Raw genomic sequence first — 24,914 nt, 5'->3', positions numbered from 1 at the left:
ACCAGATTAATTTATTTTAATAATTTCATTTTAGTTATATTTGAATATATATATTTCGTAAAATTGTTATAATTTTTTCTTTTTCATATTTAGAGTACTGAAAATATGTCGAAAGCTTAAGGAATCTATATTTTTTTTTAAATAGCAACAAAAAGAATTTAAATAATTTTTTGAAAAATTAATGGTTTGGTTCAGGCTGTTCTAAATTCTAATACGTTTCAAGACTCAACGTAAATAATAAATTGAAACCAGAATTCGGCCTTGGTAGAAACAACTATTTGCCAATGAATCCGAATTTTACGACAATCCCAAACTGATGTGCCTTGGCCCATAGAAGTTGTATTAGGTTTTGTATTTACTGACGAGCCGTTGTATTCCCATCGGTATTTCATGGGCCACTCGCAGCGTGCACTGAAGGACATCGGCGTTTTATCCTGTTTCAATTCCACGTCGTGCCACAAACTGGAATCGAAACACAGGCGCTGCGCCAAAGCGCATACTGAACTTGTACCACTAACCCAGTTAGGGTCCGTGTTGAATCCACAGGATGCGTACCTAGCTGCAGTCACGAATGCGTGCGAGTCCTGTAACGAACAGATGCATCGGCAAAAAATGCCGAAGCCGAAGCCATTGCCGAGCGTTGTCCTGTAAACGTTTTGGCATTTGGACGGGCGCCGAGTTCGAGCGTGTTTGAAGGTTTGAAGGCGCCACACAAAACGCCTTGAGTGTGTTCTGCGCATGTTGCGCAACATTGTTGCTGACTCAACGTGCAAATGTTTGTATACAAATTGCTAAGGTCATTGCCAATTTGCTGGTCACAGTTGTCCACGGTATTATCGCATGGTTATATCAGCTTTGATAAGCCTCCACCCAAGCGCCAACTTGTTGTTTGTATTGCAAAGATTTGAATAACGCTTATAAAGCAATATTTATAGACGACTTCTTTGCAGTTCAGCCTAATCAGCACGGTTTTTTATTGGACCCCTAATCTTCCATTTATATGCCAGACTTTCTGCTGGGCTGGTAGCACGTGCTTTTTGATTGCCATATATCTGACTATGCTCAACCTTTGGCCAAAAGCTTCCTTGCAAATATTTTAAATTATCTTTATAGTTATCTCCATCGACAACTAGCCTAATATTTCGAGTTGGGCAAAAGCAAAGACTATTCAAGCTTGAGATAACAAATAGCTATATGCATAACAAACAAATTTTTTTAATATTTTAGGTATATTTTTTGTATTTTGTATATCCCAAGCCTCCGTTCCAGGCTTTTTGCTTTATGTTTTAGACATAAATTTACCAACCATGCCCATGGAAATTATAAAACCTCGTAATTGAGTTAAGCGTCTTGATTTATTTTAAATAAATCTTTAAAAATCAGTTTGAAATCCATTCAATAAAGAAACATAAGTTGGAATTAATGTTTTTCGCCCATTTTGGTCTCGTTGTGAGAATCTTGTAACTAAAAAATAAACTTTCATTCAAATTTCGGCTTGCATTAAAAACATGCTACAAATAAAACTTCACAAAAGATATTATTAAATGAGTTTGAGGCAAGACACGGAATTTTCCCCCAAACGTTTTTCACGATTTTTCCACACTCAAAGGTGGAATTGGGTTGTAGTTTTATATTGGAATCACTATTTTTTCAACCTCATATTCATTAAACTGGAACAAAGGTGAAAAAATGAGTGAAAATGTAGCACAGAATATTATCTTAGGATGAGAGATAAAATCACAACCAATTTAAGATAATGCGCGTATATTGTAGTTCTTCTTGTAAATTCATATTATTTTATATATTACTTTTATCCCCATTTTGTATTTGGCTTCGTTCTATTGCATTTCAATTTTCTTATCACATGGTAAAATCTCAATAGTCGCAAAAAAGTGACTAAGAAATTTTTAATTAAAAAATACTCAACGCCAAGCGGTTGTAAAAAAAAAACAAAAAACAAAATAAAAACGAATGTCATTTATATCAGCTTTTGTATGACACAAGGACACTTTGAGCCCCCTCTAACCCCCCACCCCCCTGACTGACCGCACCCTGCCTCTGATAGGAAGCAACATCAGTTGCCGTTGCCTTCGTTTCACTTAGTGCTTATCTTGCGTTGACATACCTTGTCATTTGGGGCTGTCTTCGTAAAAATATCCAATGTAATTTACTGCAACAGGAAAGTCCACAAAAACAGGCAAAAGAACCTGCATAGAACATAGATGCAGCCGATGCATCAGACCTAGTTGCTATTTACTTTTATTTAGTTTCGTTTTCTATTTGACAACAGAAACTTCATTTCCATTAAAGTTCATTTTAGAATGTTATTAAATGTACAATTTAACTTTGATATATTCTGTTGGTCAAATTGAGTGAATTCTTTTGTTAAAGTATACACATTGTTTAAGAGACAAGCCTTTTGTAGTACATAGGCAGCAACTGGACTTCTGGAAAGCTACAAAAGCTATAGCCACAAAATTCGGTGTGAAGGTAATTGTATACCATTCGCAGAAGTTTGCTTAAAGTTGAGGTTGTTTACTTTTGGTTTTCTTAAGTTTTGTTTCAAGTTTAAAGCTTAACACATAAGTTTAGTTCATGTAGTTCCTGGCATCAATATACTCTTCATCATCGATACCTCTTTCTGATAAATTAACTTTATTCAAATTTTGGGTATTTGGAGTACTTTTACATTTGTATATAGATCTACTGATTAGATAATAAAAAGGTCCTGAAAATATATATTATAATATGTAGCGAATCAAATTAATCGAATCAAAAACTAAACTAAACTAGTAAAATTAAAAAAAAATTGTATGTAGTTTTTTTTTAGGCGTCAGCAAAGCTTCACATTAATTATATATAAAAAACTATATAATTATTATAATATATTAAAATATATCAATTAATTTTGCGATTACTCTAGTTTTTATTAGCCTAGTTTTTTTATATTTTGCTTTAGGTCAATTAACCTGAATCGCAAAACTATTTGTTAGTCAAAAACACTTTTATATCAGTATTGATATATAAATTTTAATTGTTTAATATTTCCGAACCTACGGCGATAATTTTCATTGTTGCAGCCATGCCGCATGCCGCATGCCCGATGCTGCGTGCTGCATGGTGCATGGTGCATGGCAGGCGAACTAGCGCCAGCTAATTTATTTGCATAATTTACTTGTTTACAATTTGGGTCGAGAGCAGCAAGAACTAGCGAGAAGAGCATTGTGATTGACATAAATGAAGTTACGACTTTGCAACAAGATGGGGCAGCAACGGACTAAACGCTGCTCGTAAGCAAGTGGAACGAGCAGCAGAAGTTGGAATGAGACAATTTATAATATTCAATTTATATGCATTTTTTTTTTGTGTCGAGATGCCCGAGACGACGGCAAAGCGAAAAACAAGACAAACAACAACAACAATTGCAACTGCTAAGCTGATAATTCCACACACACACACACACACACACACACAGAGGCACAACAGTGGACGATGTTCATCTCCTTTCATTGCAAAATAAAATCTTCATTGTGATTAATGAGATTTGTCACTTGCTTCATTTGTATTTTCCAAGCTGTTGACTTGGATCCGTGTTGCGCCTTGCCCCACAGAACAGGCATGCATATAAATTTCATAAATACTAAGAGGCTGCAATTGCAGGCCCTGAAAAGTATGCTACACTTTCGGGCAGTATGCTCGGACGAAGATTTTATACCCTTTTCAATGGTATAGAAAAGGGTATAATATTTTCTAGGTCAGCATACTTTTCTATCCGTTTGTCTGACTGTCGTTTTTTTCCCGATTTTATGAAATCGATGACGAAATCCTGTGTACTTAAGCATAGCTCGCGTTTCTCCTCAATATTCAAAAGAATTGAAGAGGTGAAGCCTTGGGCATATGTTTTTACACACATGCCATACTTGTCCGCTAAAAATTTCAGAAAGATCGGACAATATATACCGAAGTTAATCAAGAATGAATTTCCCATTGGGTATTTTCTAGTCGGGCACACTCTCTTGTTTCATAATTTACCCTTGTAAAGTCTATATTAAATTAATCACGAAATATGCGTCTGTCTGTTTCCATGCAAACCAATCCAGGTCTATCGACCTGCTGCAGGTAATATATACTTAAGTCGGAATCGGTTTTTGCTTTTGAGCAAACTTGGCATTTTTCAGCTTGACCATAATCCTTTCTTGGGTATAAAATCTTATGAGAATCTTACTTCCATATCATCTAGCTCTAGAGGAATACTTTTCCTGCTCTTTCAAAATATCTTGTGTGAAAAGCCGTGTCATATGCTTTTATTATATGGCTACTAAAAAAATAATCGGCCGGAATTTAGATGGGTATTTGGGCTTCGGCGTGCCGAAGGTAGCTGCTTTTTCTGGTTTTGATCCCAATATGCAAGAGGCAACTAGGCCATCATTGTCGTAGTCTAAGTTGCCTTATTTGACGATTGACTGGCGCTGGCAAATTTAAGGCAGGCTCTGGTTAAATTGGGCTGGCCGGGGACATAACGAAGTGGCGCATTAAATTTGACCCGGCCAATAATTCATTTGTTAAGTCCCCCCCTGGCACGCGTCCAGGCAGCAGGATAATCATGGGCCAAGGACAGCGCTGCCTTATTTTATTTTATTTACATTTTCAGTTTACATTTACATTTTCAGTTTCAGTTTCATTTTATTTTTAGTAAATTTTAAACGCTGCACTTTCGGCTAGCCGAGTGAGTTATGGCGGGCAATAAATTTCTATGACATATAAATGTAAATAATTGAGTAGCCCGGCTAGGCCGCCAGCCGTCTAGAGCGGCTGCTGGAGCTCCGTTTCGCCTTTGTCTCCCATTACCATTTGCATTTGGCCAACCGGATGCCGAGTATGAGGATGTGGTCCGTCGACGTCCTTCGTTTACCACGTGATGGATGAATCATCCCACTTTAAGGCCATTTAATTTCAAACATTTTATGCCTTCTCATAAAGCATAAAGCTCTCAAATTATAGCAGCTTGTTTTTAACAATTATATCTATATATATTTTTATTTTAATATTTGTTTACTTAAGAATATTATTTGGAGCTGCTGCCATTAAACGGTCAGCGGCATAGTGGGAAACGGTGACGTCATGTCTATTTTGAGCCTCTTTATGGTGTCGAAAATCTGATTCTGGCTCTTCAATCCGTACGCTTCAAAGGGGCGTACATTGAAGCGCGTAGTTCTGTAGAAAGAAATTCATGGCTGATGAATGAATATGTTTATATATATGTTATATGTAATTATACCTGCCACCCGAAACAGTCAGCAGGAACTTGTAGTAGCTACTCCGAATAGAGTTTGGCTCCAGAATGGCGCAGTGGAACAGCAGCGCTGTGCAGGCCGAGTATAATATCATATTGAAGTGCGTTAGTTCGGGCAGTACCCCCGCCTTGGTGCCCCAATTGTAGAGCAGTTGCAGTGTCTTCCACATCACATACAACGAAATGGTGATGTTGGGGAACTGCAGCAGGCCAATGGAGCCCAGCAGGCCGGCGGGTATGGCAAAGCTGGCGCTGTCATGCCCACAAACATTGCGCAGCCCACAAGAAATTGCCTACAAAATAACAATAGAATAATAATAAAATAAAAAAAAAAGTATAATATTATTTATAACCCTAGCAAGCGTACCTTAAATATCAGCGAGAAGCTGCCAAGGGCCAGGCCCAGCTGCAGTGAGCCCTTGTTGAAGATCTGTTTGCGCCAGTCCATCTTCAGTTTGACTATCTTGGTTATGTTCAACAGCAGCTTTAGGCCCACCTGCAGCCCCACACCGCCCACGAAGGGCTTCAGTCCGCCGAGCAGGGCGTAGGTGCCGCAGCCTTGCCGATGTGGACAACTGGGATGCTTGGCGTTGCGCATGCGATCGTACAGCTGAACATAGGCAGAGATGCTGCGAAAGTTGAGCGGCTGCCGGCAGGTGCTTTGCGTGGTGGTCACAGCGGGCGTTTTAACTGGACCCTCCTCCCCCCTGGCCATGAGAATTGTCAGCGCCTTAAAGGTGGCATCCTTGACGGTGCCCTTGTGCACGCCCAGGCGATACATAAACAGCAGAGCTGTCAGGCTGCAGCCCAAGATCAAGACTTGTCCATTCGGAATGGAGCGCACCAGGCCGCGTGCCTCCAGCATATTCCAAAGCGCCTCGGTGGCCTCATTTGCCACATACAACGCCAGCGGAGTACGTCTCGCCGGACGCTCGATGCACAGTGCCGCATAGCTGCCAATGAAGGTGGGCATAAAGGCGACTGTGCTGAAGTGGAAGCCGCCCAGTAGGCGACGCAGCAGGCACACACACAGCGTGAAGAGATAGGCGTTCGTCGAGAGAAAGGCTGACGATTTGAAAATGCCAATAATCGTGTGCTTGAGGTCCAACAGCCTGGGTATGCGCATTTTCATGACCAGCGCAAGCTGTAAATCGTAAACGTGTTATAAGAAAGGGCATATAGATCGACTGACTCCCACTTGCCAGATAAACAATGCTGTAGGTGCGCATGGAGGCGGGTATGCTGGCCAAAAAGAGTCCGCATGCACCGCAGAAACAGCTCGCTGTCCATGGATGCACATACTCATGGCAGCTGCACCTGATGGCTGCGTCCACAAGTTTGCTCTGCCCGGCCATAATATGTATATATGTATATCTTTATGCTTGGCTCACGTAGCAGGTGTTCCGATTGAGGCTTAAACAAGATTATCGCGCTGGCCGCTGCCAATGATTAGATTAACGATGGAATGCGTGCACGCGACTAAATTTGCACCCAAATGCCAACTTCTTTTATTGCAGAAAGAAGTATTTTGTTTTTTTGAATATGCAATCGTAGTTAATTTCTTTGAACACACTTCACACTTTAGTTGCAGCTTGACCTTTGCCACCGCACAGTTTTTATATCTAGAGTCGCCTAGACAGCTGCGCGCTCCACTATCGACTGGCTGCGCCGCGGCACAATTATTGAACACTATTTATTTCGGAGAATTCCATTTGTAGCTTATCGCCCAGTGTTAAACAAATGGTTGCAGGTAACTGTGCAGAGCACAGTTCTTATCGCCCCTAACATTCGGCATTTTTTATTATGCCCTTAACCCATTGAAAGTCGTTTTAGCGGGTATACTGGTTGGCTGCGAGTGTATGTAACGGGCAGAAGATGGCATCGCCTAGAGCCCGTGTCCGTCTCAGAAACTACAAAAGCTAGAGAACTGAAAGTTGTAAAATATGATAACGAATATTTCACTTTTTAGCTACCTTCATCAAAATTACGAAGAAATAAACTCATATTTTAAGATAGAATCTTGTGCTTATATATACCACGTGACAGTTATGTATGCCATATTTAGGCCCTGAAAATTTCAAATGATCGGACTATAAACTCCGAAGTTTGCCATGGTATGGAGCATAGGCAGCAAATTCAGGGTATCTCCTAGTCGGGCACGCCCATCGCACGTTAACTTCTGTTCTTTTTATAAATTATTTGAACTCTTAGCGGCACTCTTTAATACAAAATTAAGAGCTAAAGCCAAATTGCTTTTTATTAAACTTTGATAACAAAAATAAAAACACTCAATTAGTTTGTCAATATACCCCATACTAACTAGTTTGTTTAACCTGCACGCGCGATGGATATACACACGCCCACGAGTGCGGCGTATAGTAGAATTGGGTTTCTTAGATACTTACATATATATATATATATATATATATATAGATTCACACTATGAATATTATGGTAATTGAGAGGCGCGTATTTCACGCTAAATATGCGCACTTTAAGTGCTGAGACTTATTGTGTTGACACTTCTGTAGCTCGATTTAGTTCTACATTAACCGTGGGTTAGCTCAGGAGGCAAACGCAAAAGCGGGCAGCGTCTTTTTGTCAATGATTTTCAAGCTTTTCAGCATTTCGTTCGTCTGCTGCTGAGTATTCAGGCCAAAAACGTCGAAGGCGCTCAAATTGAATTTGTTTAGCCTGTTAAAAAAGGTTTCAAAAATGGTTTGTTTACGTTTTAAATTTGATTTTTTTTAGAGTCAGAGCTTACCTCTCGCCCGATATGGCCTGCAAAAATTTGTAGTAGTTGGGTCGCAGCGACTGCGCCTCAATAATGCCTGCATGGAAGAGCACAGCTGTGAAGAAGGCATAAGTGTAAAGCATAAAGTTGGGAATGCGTGGAAGAATGCCCCGCTCTTGGCCCATGGTGGCGAGTATCTGCAGAGATAAACCGAATTATTGTGTGCAAGCTTTTTCAGAGTACGACCAAAAACTCACTTGTATGGCCTTCCACATGACGTACAAGGCGACTGTATTGTCTGGATATTGGGTGAAGGCCAATGAGGCCACCAGACCTGAAGGTACTGAAAATAGAGCGTGATCCCGATTGAAGCAGTGGCGCAGTAGGCAGGACATGGACTGAAAGTGAATATGAGTTACACATGTGAGTCAAGGTATATTTTTACATTTTCACGCACCTTGTAAAGGAAGGAGAAGCTGCCCATGAAGATGCCCAGCTGTAATGTGCCCCTGTTGAAGATTTGTTTGCGCCACGGCATACGACCTTGGAATATTGTTTTCATATTCATCACCAGCTTTAATGCCACTTGCAGCGCCACGCCGCCCGCAAAGGGACGCAAGCCACCCAATATGGCATAGCTGGGGCAGCTCTGCTTATGGCGGCAGCTTTCATGCTTGGCGTGGATTAGGTTGGTGTAGACACGCACCCAATCGGCGGTGGTGGCGAATCTGACGCTGGGTCGACGGCGTGAGGGTGCCGGCTGCTCGCCGGATGCCAGGGGCTCGGAAATCACCACCGGACCGGCCTCCTCTTTGCCCACAAAAATGCGTAGTATATTGAAGATGGAGTCGTCGTTTGCGCTTATGCGGTACAAGTACAAAAGTACCGACATGCTGCAGGCAAATATAATTGTCTGGCCATGAGCCACCGAACGCACCCAGTTCCGAGATTCTGCCATTTTCCAGAGTGCTTCCGTGGCAACATTGGCAACATAGAGCGTCAGCAGCGGACGGCGCGCCGGGCGCTCCACCATAATGGCTGTGAGCGAAGACAGAAACGAGGGCAAAAAGGCAACAGTGCCAAAGTAATAGCGACCCAGTAGATTGCGCAGCAAGCAATTGTACAGGATAAAGGTGTAGGCATTGGTCACCAGAAAGGCTGTGGACTGCATGATGCCTAGCAGCGTGCGCTTTAAGTCCTCCAGCGTTGGTATACGTTGGCGCATCAGCAATGAAAAGGCGTAGACGATTGTGTAGACACGCAAACAATAGGGCGTAGCTGATAGCAATATGCCCGCCGTGGCATTTACGCACTTATCCGTCCAGGGATGCTGAAACTCCTGGCAGGTAACGCACAGCGGATCAAGCAGCTTGCTTTGAACGCCCATTATGAGTTGTATACGACTGTGAACGAATTAATAAAAATGCATTAGTTACGTGCAGCTTAATGGAGACAGGGCTAAGGCCATAAGTCCGCAAGTTGGCCTTTAATCTTATCTAATGAGCATCGATAAGGGGTTGTTGCGATTTGCACCTTTGATTTTGATTGTATCGAGGCAACAGCTAAAGAAAAAGCTATATATAGTTCACATATGTATCAATCAATTTCTTGAAAGCATTTATTTTTGTCAGTGAAAATTATTGGCTTATCTTGTTGCGCTTGCGGGTCAAGCACATAGTACACAGCTGATAAAAAAGTCATTGTACTCTGGCTTTCCACTTTATGCTCTTCTCGAACTTATCTGTGTGTTGTACTTACGCTTAATGTCTATTTTCAAAACCAGTTGTTGCTAAATCGCAACTGTGCGTTTTAGTAGTAAATTATTCTAGCCAGAACACTTTAATGACTTTGGACTCAAAGCGGAAATAATTGAGAACTTACTGTGTGTCAAATGCACTGATTTGTGCTGAAACTGCTACTGCGTTCCATTAAAATGTAAACAAAACAATTAAAACAGCTGTCCGCAGTGTGACCGTAGCCTCTTTCTGTGTTTAAGCCGCCAACGTTTTTGGAAAATATCAACCTTTGAACTTTGGTTAAGTTAAGTTTTATGGCATTTGAGTTTATTTCAATCCGCAGCCTTAATTGAATTGTGGCTTTTTAAACATAATCTGTTGTATTTTCAAGCATTTTATAATAGCGCATGTGTTTTTTAAAAATAATGCAGTTTCGCAACAAGTAAAAATATCGAGTAACATGACCATAAGTCCAGCTGTCTATTGGTATATATTTAGAAGAAATACATAATAGTTTGTATGTCTTAACTGCGCACTGTAAGGCAGCATTAAAACTGCAATTTATTTAGCTTTAAAATGCCTAATACGCGGCAAGCGTGTCTGCGACGTGTCAAGGCCTTCTAAACATGTTAACCGCTTTCTAATTTAAATATCGATATATTGCCGGCATTTGTTACGATAGTTAGTGCTATCGCACACGGGTGTTGTAGCAGTTAGCTTCGTACTGTAGACTGTATTGCTTTTCCATGTGATTTGTGAGACAATTGGCGCGCTATTAGTATAATTTTATTATAAATCTTAATTTTGTGTTGTGATAATTATAATTGTATGGGTACTGACTTAATTGCTACCATAAGGATTACCATGGCAATTACAATTCCTGTTGCCTTGAAGGCACAGTGCACAACAGAGGAGCCCTTGGTATGCTTAAATTTGTGCATTATATACACGTACATACATACATATGTATGTATGTATTAATAGTCTAATTTGAATCACAAGTTGTGAAGAGAATTGTTTGGGGGCGTGCTGCGTACGCTTTTCTAAGGTGTCCTGCCCAGAGTTGCGTCGACATACTTGACATTGCTCAGGGAATAACAAAATATTTCCTTCAGGTGAAGGGTTATGGTTAAGAGATGCTTGCCCTTACCTGTGGGCAGGCTTATTTCGCAAAACTTACGTTCCTAAGTAGTTGCCCATCACGGAATATGAAGGAGTAGATGCTCTCGCTGCTGCATAGCGTTTGCTTTTGTTGTTTTGGGTTAGCTGCTTAGGAAAATTGCGGTTGCCATTGTGTGATTTCCGCCTTTAGGGCTTAGGCAGTCAGTTGCCACGGACAACAGCCCCTCATTCAAGCTCCCGACAGCGATTGGGGCATTCATTTCATGCATACCGTCATTGGGTGGCAGCTACTTACCTAATTTACTCGAGGTGCTCCTTGGCTGTGTGAATAAATCTTTGCGTTTGACATGCCACTTTCCGCTAAATACGCACTTCAAGTTAATAGCGTTGGAGCTTGCCGTGTGTTGGGGATTGGGGTTGTGCTGGCGGCTGTGCCAATGCCAGAGGCCAAAGATACTCTCAGCATTGACATTACCTGCAGCTTGTGCAGGCTCAATTGGCAAACGATTAAATCCTGATGCCTGTTTAAATTTTTTATTAAAATTATATAAGAAAATTAATGCTTTAAATATATTTATTTTTGTTCACATTTTTGTTATTTATTTATCAATTTTTGATAATGCAAATTTTCGTACAATTTTTTATTTGTTTCCAGAGATAACTTTTGTGCAAACAGAAAAGCTATATTTGACACACCGAAAGGAAATTATTTTTTATTTTAATAATTAATGAAAATTAAGGCTTTAAGTATTTATATTTTTGTTTACACAAGAAAACAGTATTTTAAAAATTTGTATTTATCAATTTTTGATAATTCAAATTTGCGTAAAACTTTTTATTTGCTTCCAGTGATAATTTTTGTGCAAACAAAAAACTGTTTGTAAAAAAACAAAAAAAAAAAAAAAATAAACAAAGAAAATCTATATGTGACACACCGAAAGTAGAATACCCTTTAGAGATTTTTTTTTTATAAAAAAGATACTTCCCGGTAGGAGTTATGTAATAAAGAATTTTGACATGATTCTATTTTGCGCACAAAAAAAGAGAACAGTGAAGTTCGTAATTGTCCTATCCTTTATCAAAAACCATATAAGTAGTACAATGTTAATAGAATTTGGCACATTTGAGCATTGCGTAACGCCGATATTGATTTTGGTTTTTTTATTTAATAAAGCTTTTCATAGTTTAGTTAGTTTTGATCAACATTTGCTATGTCAGCTTATCTCTATATATAAAACTGTTTGTCCTGACTGACCAACTTATTGACAGACTGACTGACTGACTGATTGATGATCAAAGCACAGCCCAAACCGTAAGAGCTGGGAAGCTGAAATTTTCTCTGAGGTTACCTCATGTAATGAAGGTGCACGTTAAGACGGGGTTTCCGGAAATTCCACCCGCAAGTATAGAAAAACCTCGGACAACCGGTTGTATGAAACTTTTTTGTTAACCATCCCATCGGCCTCTAACTCATATTCAAAGATATTTGTTCAAATTCATTTGAGGGGTGTTTCGCACTTTTCGAATAATCCATTCCTCCTTGGTGGAAATGGGGGTCAAAGATTTGGTGGGTGACGTTTCGCGCTCAAATTCATTTCCAAGGATAAATATGAAAAATCATTTGAGATGTGTTACACATTTTTCGCAAAATCAAAACTTCCTCGGTAGAAAATACGTGTCAATGTTTTTTCGGGGGCAGCTTTAAGGTCCGCTCGACCTCAAACTTACATTCAAAGCCCTACAAAAGAACTTAATTAAACGTGTATCAGCGATTTTAAAAATTCCATTCGAGACTGTGGTAATTTGGCGATGAACGATTCTATGAAAGTTTATTGTTTACCATCCGTTCAACTTTAAAATCAATTTCAAATGCGCTCTTCGTGGATGATAAATGCGGATGAATATATCTAACTTTTTTTTAGCACAAAACTTGCCACGGGCAAGGCCGGGTAAAACCCGCTAGTATAGCTATATATCATAAAATACTGGTCCGATCATTTGCAGAGTTTCATGACGCTAGATTTAAAATTGAGAGAATAATAGAAGCAGACAGATGGACTGATCAAAAATGTATACACTCGATGGGATCGGAGACGGCAATTTCTAGGCGTTGCACATAAAAGACACTTTTTTCTAGTCAGATTGGGACCTAATAAATTGGCCAGCTAAAGGAGTTTGCTGTTCGAGCAAAAAGCCAAAGTAGAGCTTTGAGTGTTTATAGTGCCAAACGAGCTTCCGTTCCATCCACATAACGAGAGCTTATTAAATTGTTTGCCTTGTTAAATGCTCTGCCAGCTGCAGTTGCTCCGTCCAACATATGCTGCAGCAGCAATTGCTCATGTGGCTGGATTGCCATTGATTTTCCGGACATATCTTTTGACTAGGCTAAGGCGTCTCATCTATGCTGTCGTCGTCGTCTGGAGCTTTGCCTGTTGTTTTAGCTGCTGGTTTGGCCCAAGTGCGTGTTTGTGGGTGTGTCTTTCTCCCTGTGTGTGTGTGTGTGTTGTGCTCCTGCTTCCTTCTAAATGTGTTCAATTAAGCGGTTATAAATTGTTCATTTGCCCATTGGTGCGCATGGACAAAACAACAACAACAACAAGAGCAAGAGCAAAGGGAATGGCATCCGGTGCAACAATGGACGACACAGCAGGCGACATTATCCTCGTTGTAATATTTTACTTGGGGTTTCAGCAGGAGCCAGCAGCTTGGGCCGATAAGCGCAATATGTGTGCGTCGACATTCTACATTGATGCATATCCTGCCATTAACAAACTTGCCCATAATACACAATTAATTATACGCAATAGTTGTTATTTTATTAATTGCTGCATTTATTTTCGGTTTTATTTCTGTGCCAATTCGTCCCAGCGATCAGTAACAAGCAATTACTTGGCTAACCAGAATGTTGGCTGCCAAAACAAAAGGCCGAACTCATCAATAGTCAAGCACTTGGTTGGGGCCCGCCTGTGCGGAGTGGTGAGGGGCTAAGAATGTGAATCGCTTGCATGCGAAGGCAAAAAGTCAACACACAAAAACAGTTTATAGAGCGGCTCAGGGACTGTTCGGTATTTATGCCATAACCAAAATTGTGGCCAAGACCGCAGAGACTTCACATCAAATAGAAATTTGCGGCTGCTGTTAAAAACCAGCATCAACACACACACACACAGCAGCAGCAGCGCCCACAAGCACACTTACACACACCCACAGTCTGTCTGTACATGGTGTCCACATTTCCGCAGCAAATGTGTCAAATGTCACACACTCGCACACATACTGACACCTCCAGATACACACACATACACACACACACACTTAGGGAGCAATTGCATTACAACTACTTTTTGGCATGGCCAACAACTGGCTCTGACTCGACATTGGGTCTGCAGGATTTGCCTTGTCAAGCGGAAGCTGTTACCAAATGTAAAATTAACAATGGATTATGTGCTAGTTGTGCGTATGTGTGTGGGAGTGTAATTTTTCTATACACTGCACCTCCATTAAAAATGTGTATAAAAACAGTTTAATAGACATAGTATATAAGAGTATATATATTCTTGATTAGCATCAACAGTTAGCACAATCATCGTCTGTCTCTTTGTCCGTCTGTATAAACACATCGATCGATAATTTTCTTACTTTTCATTTAATCGATAGATCCCTGTGATGGCACAGCTTATTTACTTTTCGATTAATCGATAGATCCATGTGCTGGCACAGCTTATTGAGCGTAAATCGTAAAATATATGTACATATTTCAATTAAAACATATTCACATATTCACGCACCTATTACCACCCACCTTACCTAGTCGGGATTACTTACTTGATTTTAATACCCTATACCCTATAAAGATGAATAACAAGGTTATCATATTTATTCGCAAGTGACCCCTTTCTACATTTATGTTCTAAATTAGGAGCCAAGACAATCTAGACATGCCTGTCTTGATCGTCTGTCCGTTCCATTGAATTTTTTGACAATAAAAGCAAAAGTTATCTAAGATAGATAATTTTACGATGTGTGACTGGGTATAGGGTATCCCATAGTTGGATACCCTTGACTGGAGCAGTCCCAATTGTTTTTTGTTTTTTGTATTGACGGCTTAATGTGTCTAAAATGTTACGAGAACTCTGAGCTCTGTATGGTTGCAATTGAAATTGAAGCGTAGGCCAAGTGGAGCCACTTGTCCATTGACTGCTGTTGGACACTGTCTTACTCAAATTACCCTAATGAAGTGCTATAGGAATGTAAATTGAATAGCAGCCGTTGCTACACATTACGAATTCATTTGACGAGGGCTTAAAGAACGAGATGAATAGTGCCAAAATGCAACGCATTGAACTTTGCTCTGCTTTTGAGGCTAGTTTTCTGTTTGTATGCAAATGTTTGGCACATGCTTTGCCGGAAAATCCGAAATCAATTCCCACCATGGGGCAGCGCAGTCGCCGGCGCAATATCCAAAGCAAAACATGGAGTGTACTCATACAAAATTAGTTCGCTGCTCATAAAAGTTTCGGCAAAGTTTGCCGTCGCCTTCCGTCGTCGTGCCGTGTGTGTGCCCCCAATGCTCGTAACTTGCCTCCTTCGCACTGATTTGTGCCACAAAACAATTTCGTGCTGCGGGGACCATCACTTGAGAAACTTTCGTCCCAATGGTTTAATTGTATTTTCAGTTTCCAGCTCTCGCAAAAACAACAACAAAACCAAAAAAAAAAAAAAAACTGAAAATCTCCGTGAAATGCGTACATACATTGCATTTTCATGCGTGATAAACGCGGCGCATTCTTGCAGCTCTGTGCTTCGATTAGGAGCGCGGCTTTCCTTTGCTCGCACCGCCACGCCTTCTCTTTATTTCCGCGCACCGGTTGTGTCTTTCATTTTGTCCCGAATCCCAACTGACCCTTGTCGCTGGCCGTGTTTTTGTGCCCAAGCACTGCGTGGAAGCTCTTTGTTTTGCTTTTTCCATCGTAGCACACCGTTCCATTGAGGTCTATCATCACCCGGCTTTACCATATTAACGAACAAGCGTGAAGTCCACTGAATAGCAGAGCCTTGTGGTTGAAGGTACACTGTGAAAATTAAGCGAATATTTTAAATTTTAGTCAAATATAACTGACATTAGCAGTATTATGAAAATCTGAAACACATGTTCCAGGCTCTTGTGCTTCCATTTTATGAATTTAAATGCTTACTTAAATACAAAACATCTAAAATTCTATATGAAAAATTATAAATTTAGGTGCATAAGAACTTTCAATTCTTATTTTTGGATAGTTTTAATTTGTGAAAGTTCTAATTTCTGAATCGAAATTGTGTTGATATCATTTGAATTATTAACGTTAATTAATATTTAAATAACTATTACTTTTATATTTTTTTTTGAAGGTAACAAACTACACAAACAATTACATCTGGAACATTGCCTGGAATTCGAGTTGCGTACCTTGAGGTTAAAAAAGGTAAGTTATAATACATTTATTTTTAATTTGCAACATTTATTTTGTAAATATGATAACCCGTACATATGCCTTAATTACTTTAATATATGTTCTTAATTTTAACTACCAAAAAAATACAATCATTTTTTTTACCGATGCTTAATTGTTAGCTATTGCAAGGGGAGATGAACTTTGATATGTCTCGGAATATGACATGCAAGAAAGAGAGAGGCAGAGACAAAGTGTAAATAAAAAAAGAAGTTCGAACAGAGATAAAGTTCATTAAGTTGCCAATAATTGTAATTAAAGCATCAAAGCCTTCAACTCTTAGTTGAATTCATGAGAATCGCAGAGTAGGGCCATATGTAAAACATGTTTTTTTTTTTTAGCCAGTAAACTTGGTCTACTTGCTAACACACACAAACATACATACTAAAAGTATACATATTAAAAGTTTAAGGCATCCATCCATATTTTTCTCACAGTGCACAATGCATACTTGTAATTGGGCTAGCGTGTTTTATGCGAGCAATTTGGTACGCTGGCTTGTCGAGAAACTTGAAGATTTAATTTATTTGAAGTGCGCTTCAGTTCGTGGCGACTTGGGGGTAGCCATTTTGCAATCCAATTTCGATTCGTTTCCCGCTTACCCATTTTGAATCCATCTATCGATTGGTGAAAAATGACTTCGTTTTGGTTTGATGCGCTGATTCGTTTTCCATTGCATTTATTTAAACGTTTCAATTGCTCGATTTCTGTTTTGTTTGGCTTCCATCGTTTGGCATTGCTTTTCCGCTTTCCGTTTCTCCGCTCCTTCTGTGTATAATGTTTTCCCAGTGTACATGTGTGTGTGTGAGTGTGAGGGTGTCGATTTTATCTTGAAGTGATCTATTATGCAGTCGCTGCTGGGCGTGGCAGAGCCCCGCCAAGAATATCTAATACAAAATGGACTCGAACCGAATGTAAATAATAATTATATCCAATGTCTGCGTATCGTAGCTTATAATTTGGCATATGGATGGCTATAACCGATTTCTCCCACGCGCCGCTAACTGTCAACAGTTAACTTTTGAACGGTAGACTATAATTTAAATGCATAATAAATCTGGGCACATATCCTGGCTATAAAAGTGCGTGCATTACAGCACGTATTTCATTTATTGTTCAAGTGAAAGTTAAGGGACAGCTCTCGACTATGCCGCTGGCCAAAATGGATAGCTTCTTGAAGTATGCCAACTTCTTTTATAAGGCCGTTGGCATTGAGCCCTATACGAAAAGCTCGCATCCAAATGTTGGCAGCATTTGGATTAGCCTTGTCTTCTGGGCCAATATCATAAACCTAAGCTTGGTGCTGCTCGGCGAGCTGGTCTATGTGGTGGTTGCCTTCGCCACCGGGGAGCACATCTTGGAGGCAATCATGGTTATGTCTTACATTGGCTTCGTCCTGGTGGGCATGAGCAAAATGACTTTTGTCTGGTTTGAGAAACCTGCGCTCAGTCGCATCGTGTGGGAGCTGGAGGAGCTCTTTCCAGGCGACAAGGCAGCTCAGTCTGCCTATCGATTGGATTATTATTTGCGTTCCTGTTCGCGGATCAGCTTTACCTTCTCAATGCTCTACTCCGTGCTCATCTGGACTTACAATCTGTTTAACCTCGTGCAGTATTTCATTTACGAGCTGTGGCTGCAGACGCGCATCGTGGAGGAGACGCTGCCCTATCGAGTGTACATACCCTGGCAGTCGACGGAAAATTGGACCTACTATCTGCTGCTTTTCTGCGAAAACTTTGCTGGCTACACCTCGGCGGCGGGTCAGGTATCCACGGATCTGTTGCTCTGCGCCTTGGCCACCCAGATCATTATGCACTTTGATTATCTATCGAGAAGGATTGAGCAGCAGCAGCTGAGCGGCAATTGGTCGAAGGACTCGCGCTTCCTGGCCGATATTGTGCGCTATCATGAACGCCTGCTGAAACTCTCCGAACAGCTCAATAAAGTTTTTGGTGTGCCTCTGATATTAAACCTTCTGATCTCCTCGTTTGTCCTCTGCTTTGTCAGCTTTCAAATGAGCGTGGGCGTGGAGCCCGTTCTGATGATTAAACATAGTATGTATCTAATATCTGCGCTGACTCAGGTCTATCTGATTTGCTATCATGGACAGCTGATCGCCGATGCGGTGCGTTTGCTTTGAAAAGTCCAAGTTTAAATAGTTTTTTAATTTCTAATGTTTTTTCCGTGCAGAGTTCGGGCATTTCTTTGGCGGCCTACAAACAGAACTGGAGCTATGCGGATGCTCGCTATCGCAGAGCCCTCGCTTTTATCATAATGCGCTCCCAGAAGCCTACTTATCTCAAGGCAACTGTTTTTCTGCAGATCAGCAGAGGCACCATGACAGATGTAAGGGTATCTCTATATTGTGGAAGACTTTTATACCTTGCTTACTGGGTGAAGTTTGCTATGTATGCACAGATACCCTTAACTTAAAGTTTATATTCGCGTATTTCCGCGAAAATCAATGTTTCCCAGTACTTGAGTGCTAGAGTCACCAAATTGGGCAGCTAGACTCCAATGAAGATCGGCCACGCTAGAGGGCATTATAATTTTGTCACGAAATGTGGAATGCATAGAAGAAGACATTTTCGACCCCATAATGCATTTATATGCTTAATTATAGCCATTTCCGTCTATCCTTCTGTCCGTCTGTCTGTTGATATGCTAACTAGTCTCTTAGTTTCAAAAGCTATCGTCATGAAACTCTGCAGGGGTCTAACTTTCAGTTACAAGCATTACATATATCGGAGCAATATATCATATAGTTGCTATGGGAACAATCTGTCGACAATTTACTTCTTGTATGACGTAAATATAAACTCTACTTTTATTAGTTTGACTGTGCTCCTTACATATTGCATTTATGTAAGGAGCACATCGGAGCTCAATATCGTACAGTTTTATTGGAAGAATGCGTTGAGAATGAGTTTTTGTATGGCAAACTATGTTGTTTTTCAAGATATCTTAACTAAACTTGGAATATGGGGACTTTTACCATGTTTTTTTTAACATAAAAACAATATCCTATCAACATCCTATCTACGTGTAAGGGTATTTTATCTCCGGCGTGTTAAAGATAGCCGTACTTGCTCGTTAATTGTTTTACATGTTTCGTTTTAAGCTTTCGACTAAGTTACGGCTGATAGGTCGTGATAGCATTCAATAGTTTAACATCCATTAACTATATTTTTTTTTTGACATTTCTCATTTTTGTTTTACAGCTGCTGCAATTATCGTACAAGTTTTTTGCGCTGCTGCGAACCATGTATGTCAAATAGAAATGCCCAGCAAATGCATGTATTAAATGCTCGAAATCCTCTACACATTACGCATGCTTTTAAAGGATCAAGGTTCATAGCACCAGGTCTTCATTATGCAAACGCATGTTCACATCCTTGTGCATTAGCTGGCATCCCGAAAAAAATACAAATAAAAACTCTAAAAAAAAAAAATAGAAATGTTGCCTAGTTTGCGGGCGTGTTTGCTCAACATTCTGTGTAGGAAGTATTCGCCGGCTTCCAAGTACTACATTTAACGCGTTTGGCTGGACGAAAGTTGTGCCTTATGAGTTTTTCAGTTATATTTTATTTGTTGTTGTTGTTGTTTCAATATGTTTTTTCAGCTTGGAACACAGAATGTTGAGCAGTAGAAATTTTTCAGCAAAACTGTTTGATTGCATAAAATGCACTTGCTATACACTGGGTGTGCGTGCGTGTTTGTGTGTGTGTGGGTGTGTGTGTGTGTGTGTGTGTGTTGACTACGCACTCAGCAATATTAGCTATTTATGCACTGAAGTGTGCGAAATGCTACAAAACGACAGCGACATTGCGAGCTGTGCCACAGTGTAGCCATTCCTTACTGTGGCTTTTTGGCGGTTGAGAAATGGCCAAACGACTGGGACATGGCCATATTATTGGCAAAGCTTCTCACTTTTGCCAGCCAGGGGGTCTAACAATAAAGCCAACAACATGCAGTGCGGATTTTTTGACGAATTTATGAATCACCTGCAACTGGCATTCGCACAACATGCGCTTCAGTTCACCGGCCGCTTATAAAACATATTAAAATATATTATAAATGTGATGTATATGCATCTCTTTTTTCAGCTACGACTACTACGCAACCCAACCTATGCATATACTATATGTATTATGTAATAGTAGCAGTATGCTATATTTTTTTTGGTTGCTATTGTTGTAGTCGTAAATATGTGCGCTTTCATTTTGGCTTGGGTCTTTCGGGGGATTTATTTTTCATTTTTATGAAATTTTTATAAAGCTTCATCTGTGCTACAAACATTTAATTTCTGGTCACGTCTTGTGTGATTTTGCAAATGCCAACAACAACGAGATTTTTCAATATCTGTTAGCTGCTTTGTTTGTGCGCCAATTTGTTTGCAATATCATGGACCATATTTTATAATATACTTGTAAAGCGCATAATGTTTACCGGGTCAAACTGATTCTTCGCCAAGCCATTGAATTACACTTGATTTAATCCTATATCTAAATAAGTGATGTAAAAGCCTTGGCTTTGTTTCAGTTCAAGATCCGGTCAAAAAAGAAAGGAAAAGCTACCAAGCTGATCTTATTCAAAATATCTTTCAGTTAAGATTGATATTAAACACAGAAAGCTGCCCAATTTCGACTCGCTAAATACAAACTTACAATAAACGTATATATCATGAAATGTCGACAAAGTTGTATATGCAAGGATCATACAAAAAACAAGTATATTTTAAAGCTACAAATTATATTTATTAATGAATATGTTTAGCAGCACATTTCAATGACATGTTGAATTGAACGCATTCTTAACGAGAGACAAATTTTGTTTCTCTCTCTTATATTCTAGTATGAAAAGCTAAAATTTATTGCTTAAGGTCTGGAATGAATAATAACAGAACTTTTGAGCAAATTTTATTCAAAATATCACAGTAGATTGAACAAATTTCATAAAAATTTAAAGTATCTTGCAAAAATAATAGTTTTTTAGCCTATAAATTGAGCTTTTTCAACATTTGCTCTGGTTTAAGAAGCTTGTTATTTCATTTGGTGAGAAATATGTGTTTTCTTAAACTTGAATATGAATTCATGCATATTCTGTGAATGCATTTCATTTTAATGAATAATTTATAAACTTGCAAGAATGATGAATAGAATAAGATAACATTAAAAAAATATATATATTTTACTATTTTTTAACAACAACATCCAAGTTATATTCATTGATATCATGGAATAGGGCATAGAGGCTTGAATCCTTTTTGACATTTTGGATTCGCTTGCAATAAGAAAAAAAATACACTGACTCTTTGATCAACCTCTGCACGGTAAAAATCAATTCATTTTATCTTTTTGCATTTTGCGCATTCCGCTGATTGTTAAATCCACTTATCAAAACGTGCAAATAACTCAACACCCGGGATAGACACACACAGCTGACACTCACTCTCACACACACACAGCTGACACTCTCGCACACACACACATACACGCCTAAACTCCCATGGATATGCATATGGCTCACATGACCTAGTCAGCCGTGTCCATTGACCAGTACACAAAAAATTGTTGGCAATTTGGGAAAAAAAAACCCGAAAAAAACTCAAAATGTGTCAGTCGAAAGTACTTGACTCGGTGATACCCTTTATCTTTATCTAGGTAGAACAGATAGGTAATGTATGGCTAGACAAGGGGAATCGGTAGTCTTGCTGAAAATGATCTTTGCTGGTTAGAAAAACAGTTTAACCAGCTGCTGCCTTCAATCCTCAGAATAATTTTTCTATGTTTATGGACTTCCATGCAAGAATTGCCTTGAAAGAGACACAAGACTTTTTGTTTAATATACCAAGAAAGGCATCTAGTTTGGTACAGTTGAATATTTGAGCCGTGTTGTTCGTGTAACTTAAACTTATCGAAAAAATACATATTTTCTAATTTATTTTAAATTTAAATTTAAACTGGGGTTGGATCCCAAAACCTCGTGCTGAGTGACCTGAAGAGGCATATTATTATTGTTATTATTATTATTGTAATTATTAATATTATTATTATTAGTATTATAACAGTATATAGCAGTAGCTCCCAGGGTCGCAGATGCCAACTTCTGTGCCCATATTTTTCCAAGGGTATTCAAATGTGATCCCTTTGTTCAGAAACTGTGATGTGTTGTTGCCGCAATTTGGGCTCAGTTCACTATTTTTTCAATTAGCTGCCATTAAATTGAATTCAAATATTGAAACTATATGTGGTACACGCCCACAGCCTGCCCTGCCAGCGGGTGCCACGCCAACGGGTTCGCAGTTTCAATGTAGTTTCAGTTCAGCTTAGTTGAGTTCTTTGGATGCCATCATATGATTTATTGATTTCGAGTTTGCAGTTTTTCTTGTCAAAACTTGACTGCGGCAAATGCGAGTGTTGTGCTGCCAGTTTTATCGTTCGGATTGGTCGGCTTCTGTCGCTGATGTCCACTGAAAATGTATATAAAAATTGCGTTGAAAAATCATAAAACTGTTAGCTTTTAGGGTGCTCTGCAGACAACAATTTTGTTGTGTACGCATATGCGGATATGTGTGAAATGCTTCTAAGTACTTTAATGTGCGCAGCAATGATAAATCGAAAAGTTAATTGAATATTTTGTGTGCTGGTCAGCTCGCTAAAAGGGCTACATCAGGAGCAGACCAACAGAGCGTTTAAGTTAACTTTTGGCTTGTAACTCTACTAATCGGCTTACAAATGGAATGCCAATATGAATGATGGTGAGCAATAAGCCCGTGTAAAAAAAAAATGAAGTTAGTATTTTATAGGTTTCTATCGTCATGGATTTATCTAAATGAAGGCAATTTAGTGGCCAATATTGGTTACTATTGTTTTTTTTACTCCTTTATTAAGTATATTATATTATATATATATATATTAATATATATAGATTGCGCGTTCTATCTGAGAATTCGAAAAACGTTATATCTCTGACATAGCTTGAAGCTAGAGTAATTTGATTAATTAGTCTGATTATTGTTGTTAAACTTAAAATACTGGCGAGTCCGATAACACCGATAATCTTTATTGTCGTTATCGAATCAATAGTTTTTTAAGCGTATAGTATGCACAGATTAAAAATATTATCCAGTTTGTGGATAGAATATTATCCAGTTTATAATGGGTGCCATTTCCGAGCTCTATATAAAAATAAACATCTATATGCATATCTTGAAGCCAGAGAAATTTAATTAATTAGTTTAATTAGTGTTGTAAAACGTACAATACTGGCGAATCCGATAACACCGATAGTCGCTACTGTCGTTATCGAGTCGATAGTTTTTTAAGCATAACTTATAAAAACAAGATTCTCGTATTGTATGCACAGATTAAAAATATTATCCAGCTTGTGGATAGGATATTATCCAGTTTATCATGGCTGCCATTTTCGAGCTCTGTATAAAAATAAACATCTATATGCATGTTTATCGATTGATATACTTGATTAGGTGAGTTACTGAAGACGCGTGTGGTAAAGCCATTTACCTGGGCCATTTCTTTAAATGCATATGAAATGAACTTTATGCGACAACGCGTTGAGTCATCACATAACGATTCTATGGACAGAGATAGAAAGAGAGTGAGCAAGCGAGAGAGAAAGAGAGAGGTAGATAGAGAGTGAGGGAAAAGAGAGCTATTGAAGTGGGTCATAATAAAAGTTGTGTATAGTACACTGCTATAAGTCGAGGGAAAAGAAGATGAGGACTTAATGTGCTGCTGAGACACACAAAGCGGCCGCAAAGAGGCGCTGCTTGTATGCACAAAGATAAGCAGCCGGATTTCATTTGCTCATTACTCAACGGCTTAAATGGCAGCGGGGCGGCACCATGCCGGATGTGTGGGGGGTGTGGTGCAAGGGGGGGGGTTGGGGTGAGTGGTGGCGGCGCGGAACATAGACTCTTTTCGCAGCGGTATATAAGAAATGCATGTGCACATAATTCATTTTTTACGCTAGATTACAACAAAATGCTAGCGACAGCAGCAGTCGCAGTGACTGTGGCAGTGGCATGTCGCTTAAGTAGCTACCAGCAGCACCTACACGCACACACGCACACACGCACGCACACAGACATGCAGAACATATCACACGCACACACTTGCAAAAAACTTCTTAGAAGAAAATTAAGTTGAAACAGACTATGTTAGAGAGCCGACATCGTTGGTGGAGGCAGCGGATACGGATGCGGCAACCAAGTTTATGTTAAAGTTTGATGCATGACATACACCCACAAAACCTCCCACAACACACACACACACACGCACACACATAACTAAGTAGCTATATTCGCTGGCAAAGTTATATTCGCAAGCACTTGCTGCCGTTGACTTTTATGCCTGTGTTGTGACATGCGGTGGTGTCCGTTGCATCGTGTGTGTTCGCGTCGCAATGTGTGTGTGTGTGTTTGCGTGCGTGTGTTGCAGGTGTAGCGGAAATTAAATCAGCTTCGTGTACAGTGCACGTCATTAGTATGTAAGAAGGCGGCGCCAATGCAATTAATT

The 24,914-nt window shown here is 39.6% G+C and overlaps 3 protein-coding genes and 1 long non-coding RNA gene across 5 annotated transcripts; 2 read left to right on the top strand and 2 right to left on the bottom strand.

Annotated features, from left to right (window-relative positions):
- Positions 1–4,995: 4,995 nt before the first annotated feature.
- LOC135435181 (transmembrane protein 135-like) lies at positions 4,996–7,413 on the bottom strand. Its single transcript, XM_064692106.1, has 4 exons — positions 6,496–7,413; positions 5,661–6,437; positions 5,279–5,586; positions 4,996–5,214 (listed from the first exon to the last, which is right to left on the bottom strand). Exons 1-4 carry the CDS (start codon positions 6,646–6,648, stop codon positions 5,085–5,087), a joined length of 1,368 nt encoding a protein of 455 aa, XP_064548176.1. The 5' UTR covers positions 6,649–7,413; the 3' UTR covers positions 4,996–5,084.
- A 111-nt stretch (positions 7,414–7,524) lies between these two features.
- LOC135435171 (transmembrane protein 135) lies at positions 7,525–9,414 on the bottom strand. The gene is made up of 4 exons (XM_064692093.1): positions 8,485–9,414; positions 8,285–8,425; positions 8,058–8,224; positions 7,525–7,987 (listed from the first exon to the last, which is right to left on the bottom strand). Exons 1-4 carry the CDS (start codon positions 9,412–9,414, stop codon positions 7,858–7,860), a joined length of 1,368 nt encoding a protein of 455 aa, XP_064548163.1. The 3' UTR covers positions 7,525–7,857.
- On the top strand, positions 7,833–16,288 carry LOC135435183 (uncharacterized). Of its 2 annotated transcripts, XR_010437349.1 has the most exons (4): positions 7,833–8,011; positions 8,266–8,431; positions 8,494–10,684; positions 16,274–16,288. It is a non-coding gene; the product is annotated as an uncharacterized LOC135435183 (long non-coding RNA). The 2 variants fall into 2 exon arrangements; XR_010437350.1 differs by lacking the exon at positions 16,274–16,288 and having other exon boundaries at positions 8,494–11,454.
- Positions 16,289–17,533: 1,245 nt separating this feature from the next.
- LOC135434738 (odorant receptor 85c-like) lies at positions 17,534–19,652 on the top strand. The gene is made up of 3 exons (XM_064691410.1): positions 17,534–18,499; positions 18,565–18,720; positions 19,596–19,652. Exons 1-3 carry the CDS (start codon positions 17,537–17,539, stop codon positions 19,650–19,652), a joined length of 1,176 nt encoding a protein of 391 aa, XP_064547480.1. The 5' UTR covers positions 17,534–17,536.
- Positions 19,653–24,914: the final 5,262 nt, after the last annotated feature.

This window comes from Drosophila montana, unplaced genomic scaffold, assembly GCF_035044405.1.
Source record: "Drosophila montana isolate Dmon_TW-CO22-7 unplaced genomic scaffold, ASM3504440v1 contig_1505_1, whole genome shotgun sequence".
In the NCBI taxonomy this organism is placed as follows: domain Eukaryota; kingdom Metazoa; phylum Arthropoda; class Insecta; order Diptera; family Drosophilidae; genus Drosophila; species Drosophila montana.
The sequence above is the reverse complement of the archived record's forward strand: the minus strand, read 5'-3'. Positions and strand labels throughout refer to the sequence as shown.

Coding starts and splice junctions, on each gene's coding strand:
- LOC135434738 (XM_064691410.1), top strand. CDS start 17,537: ATGGATAGCTTCTTGAAGTATGCCAACTTCTTTTATAAGGCCGTTGGC. Junction 18,500..18,564: donor GACAGCTGATCGCCGATGCG/GTGCGTTTGCTT, acceptor TTTTCCGTGCAG/AGTTCGGGCATTTCTTTGGC. Junction 18,721..19,595: donor GCAGAGGCACCATGACAGAT/GTAAGGGTATCT, acceptor TTTGTTTTACAG/CTGCTGCAATTATCGTACAA.
- LOC135435171 (XM_064692093.1), bottom strand. CDS start 9,414: ATGGGCGTTCAAAGCAAGCTGCTTGATCCGCTGTGCGTTACCTGCCAG. Junction 8,426..8,484: donor GCTTCTCCTTCCTTTACAAG/GTGCGTGAAAAT, acceptor ATTCACTTTCAG/TCCATGTCCTGCCTACTGCG. Junction 7,988..8,057: donor CAGGCCATATCGGGCGAGAG/GTAAGCTCTGAC, acceptor CTTTTTTAACAG/GCTAAACAAATTCAATTTGA.
- LOC135435181 (XM_064692106.1), bottom strand. CDS start 6,648: ATGGCCGGGCAGAGCAAACTTGTGGACGCAGCCATCAGGTGCAGCTGC. Junction 5,587..5,660: donor GCTTCTCGCTGATATTTAAG/GTACGCTTGCTA, acceptor GTTATTTTGTAG/GCAATTTCTTGTGGGCTGCG. Junction 5,215..5,278: donor CTGACTGTTTCGGGTGGCAG/GTATAATTACAT, acceptor TTCTTTCTACAG/AACTACGCGCTTCAATGTAC.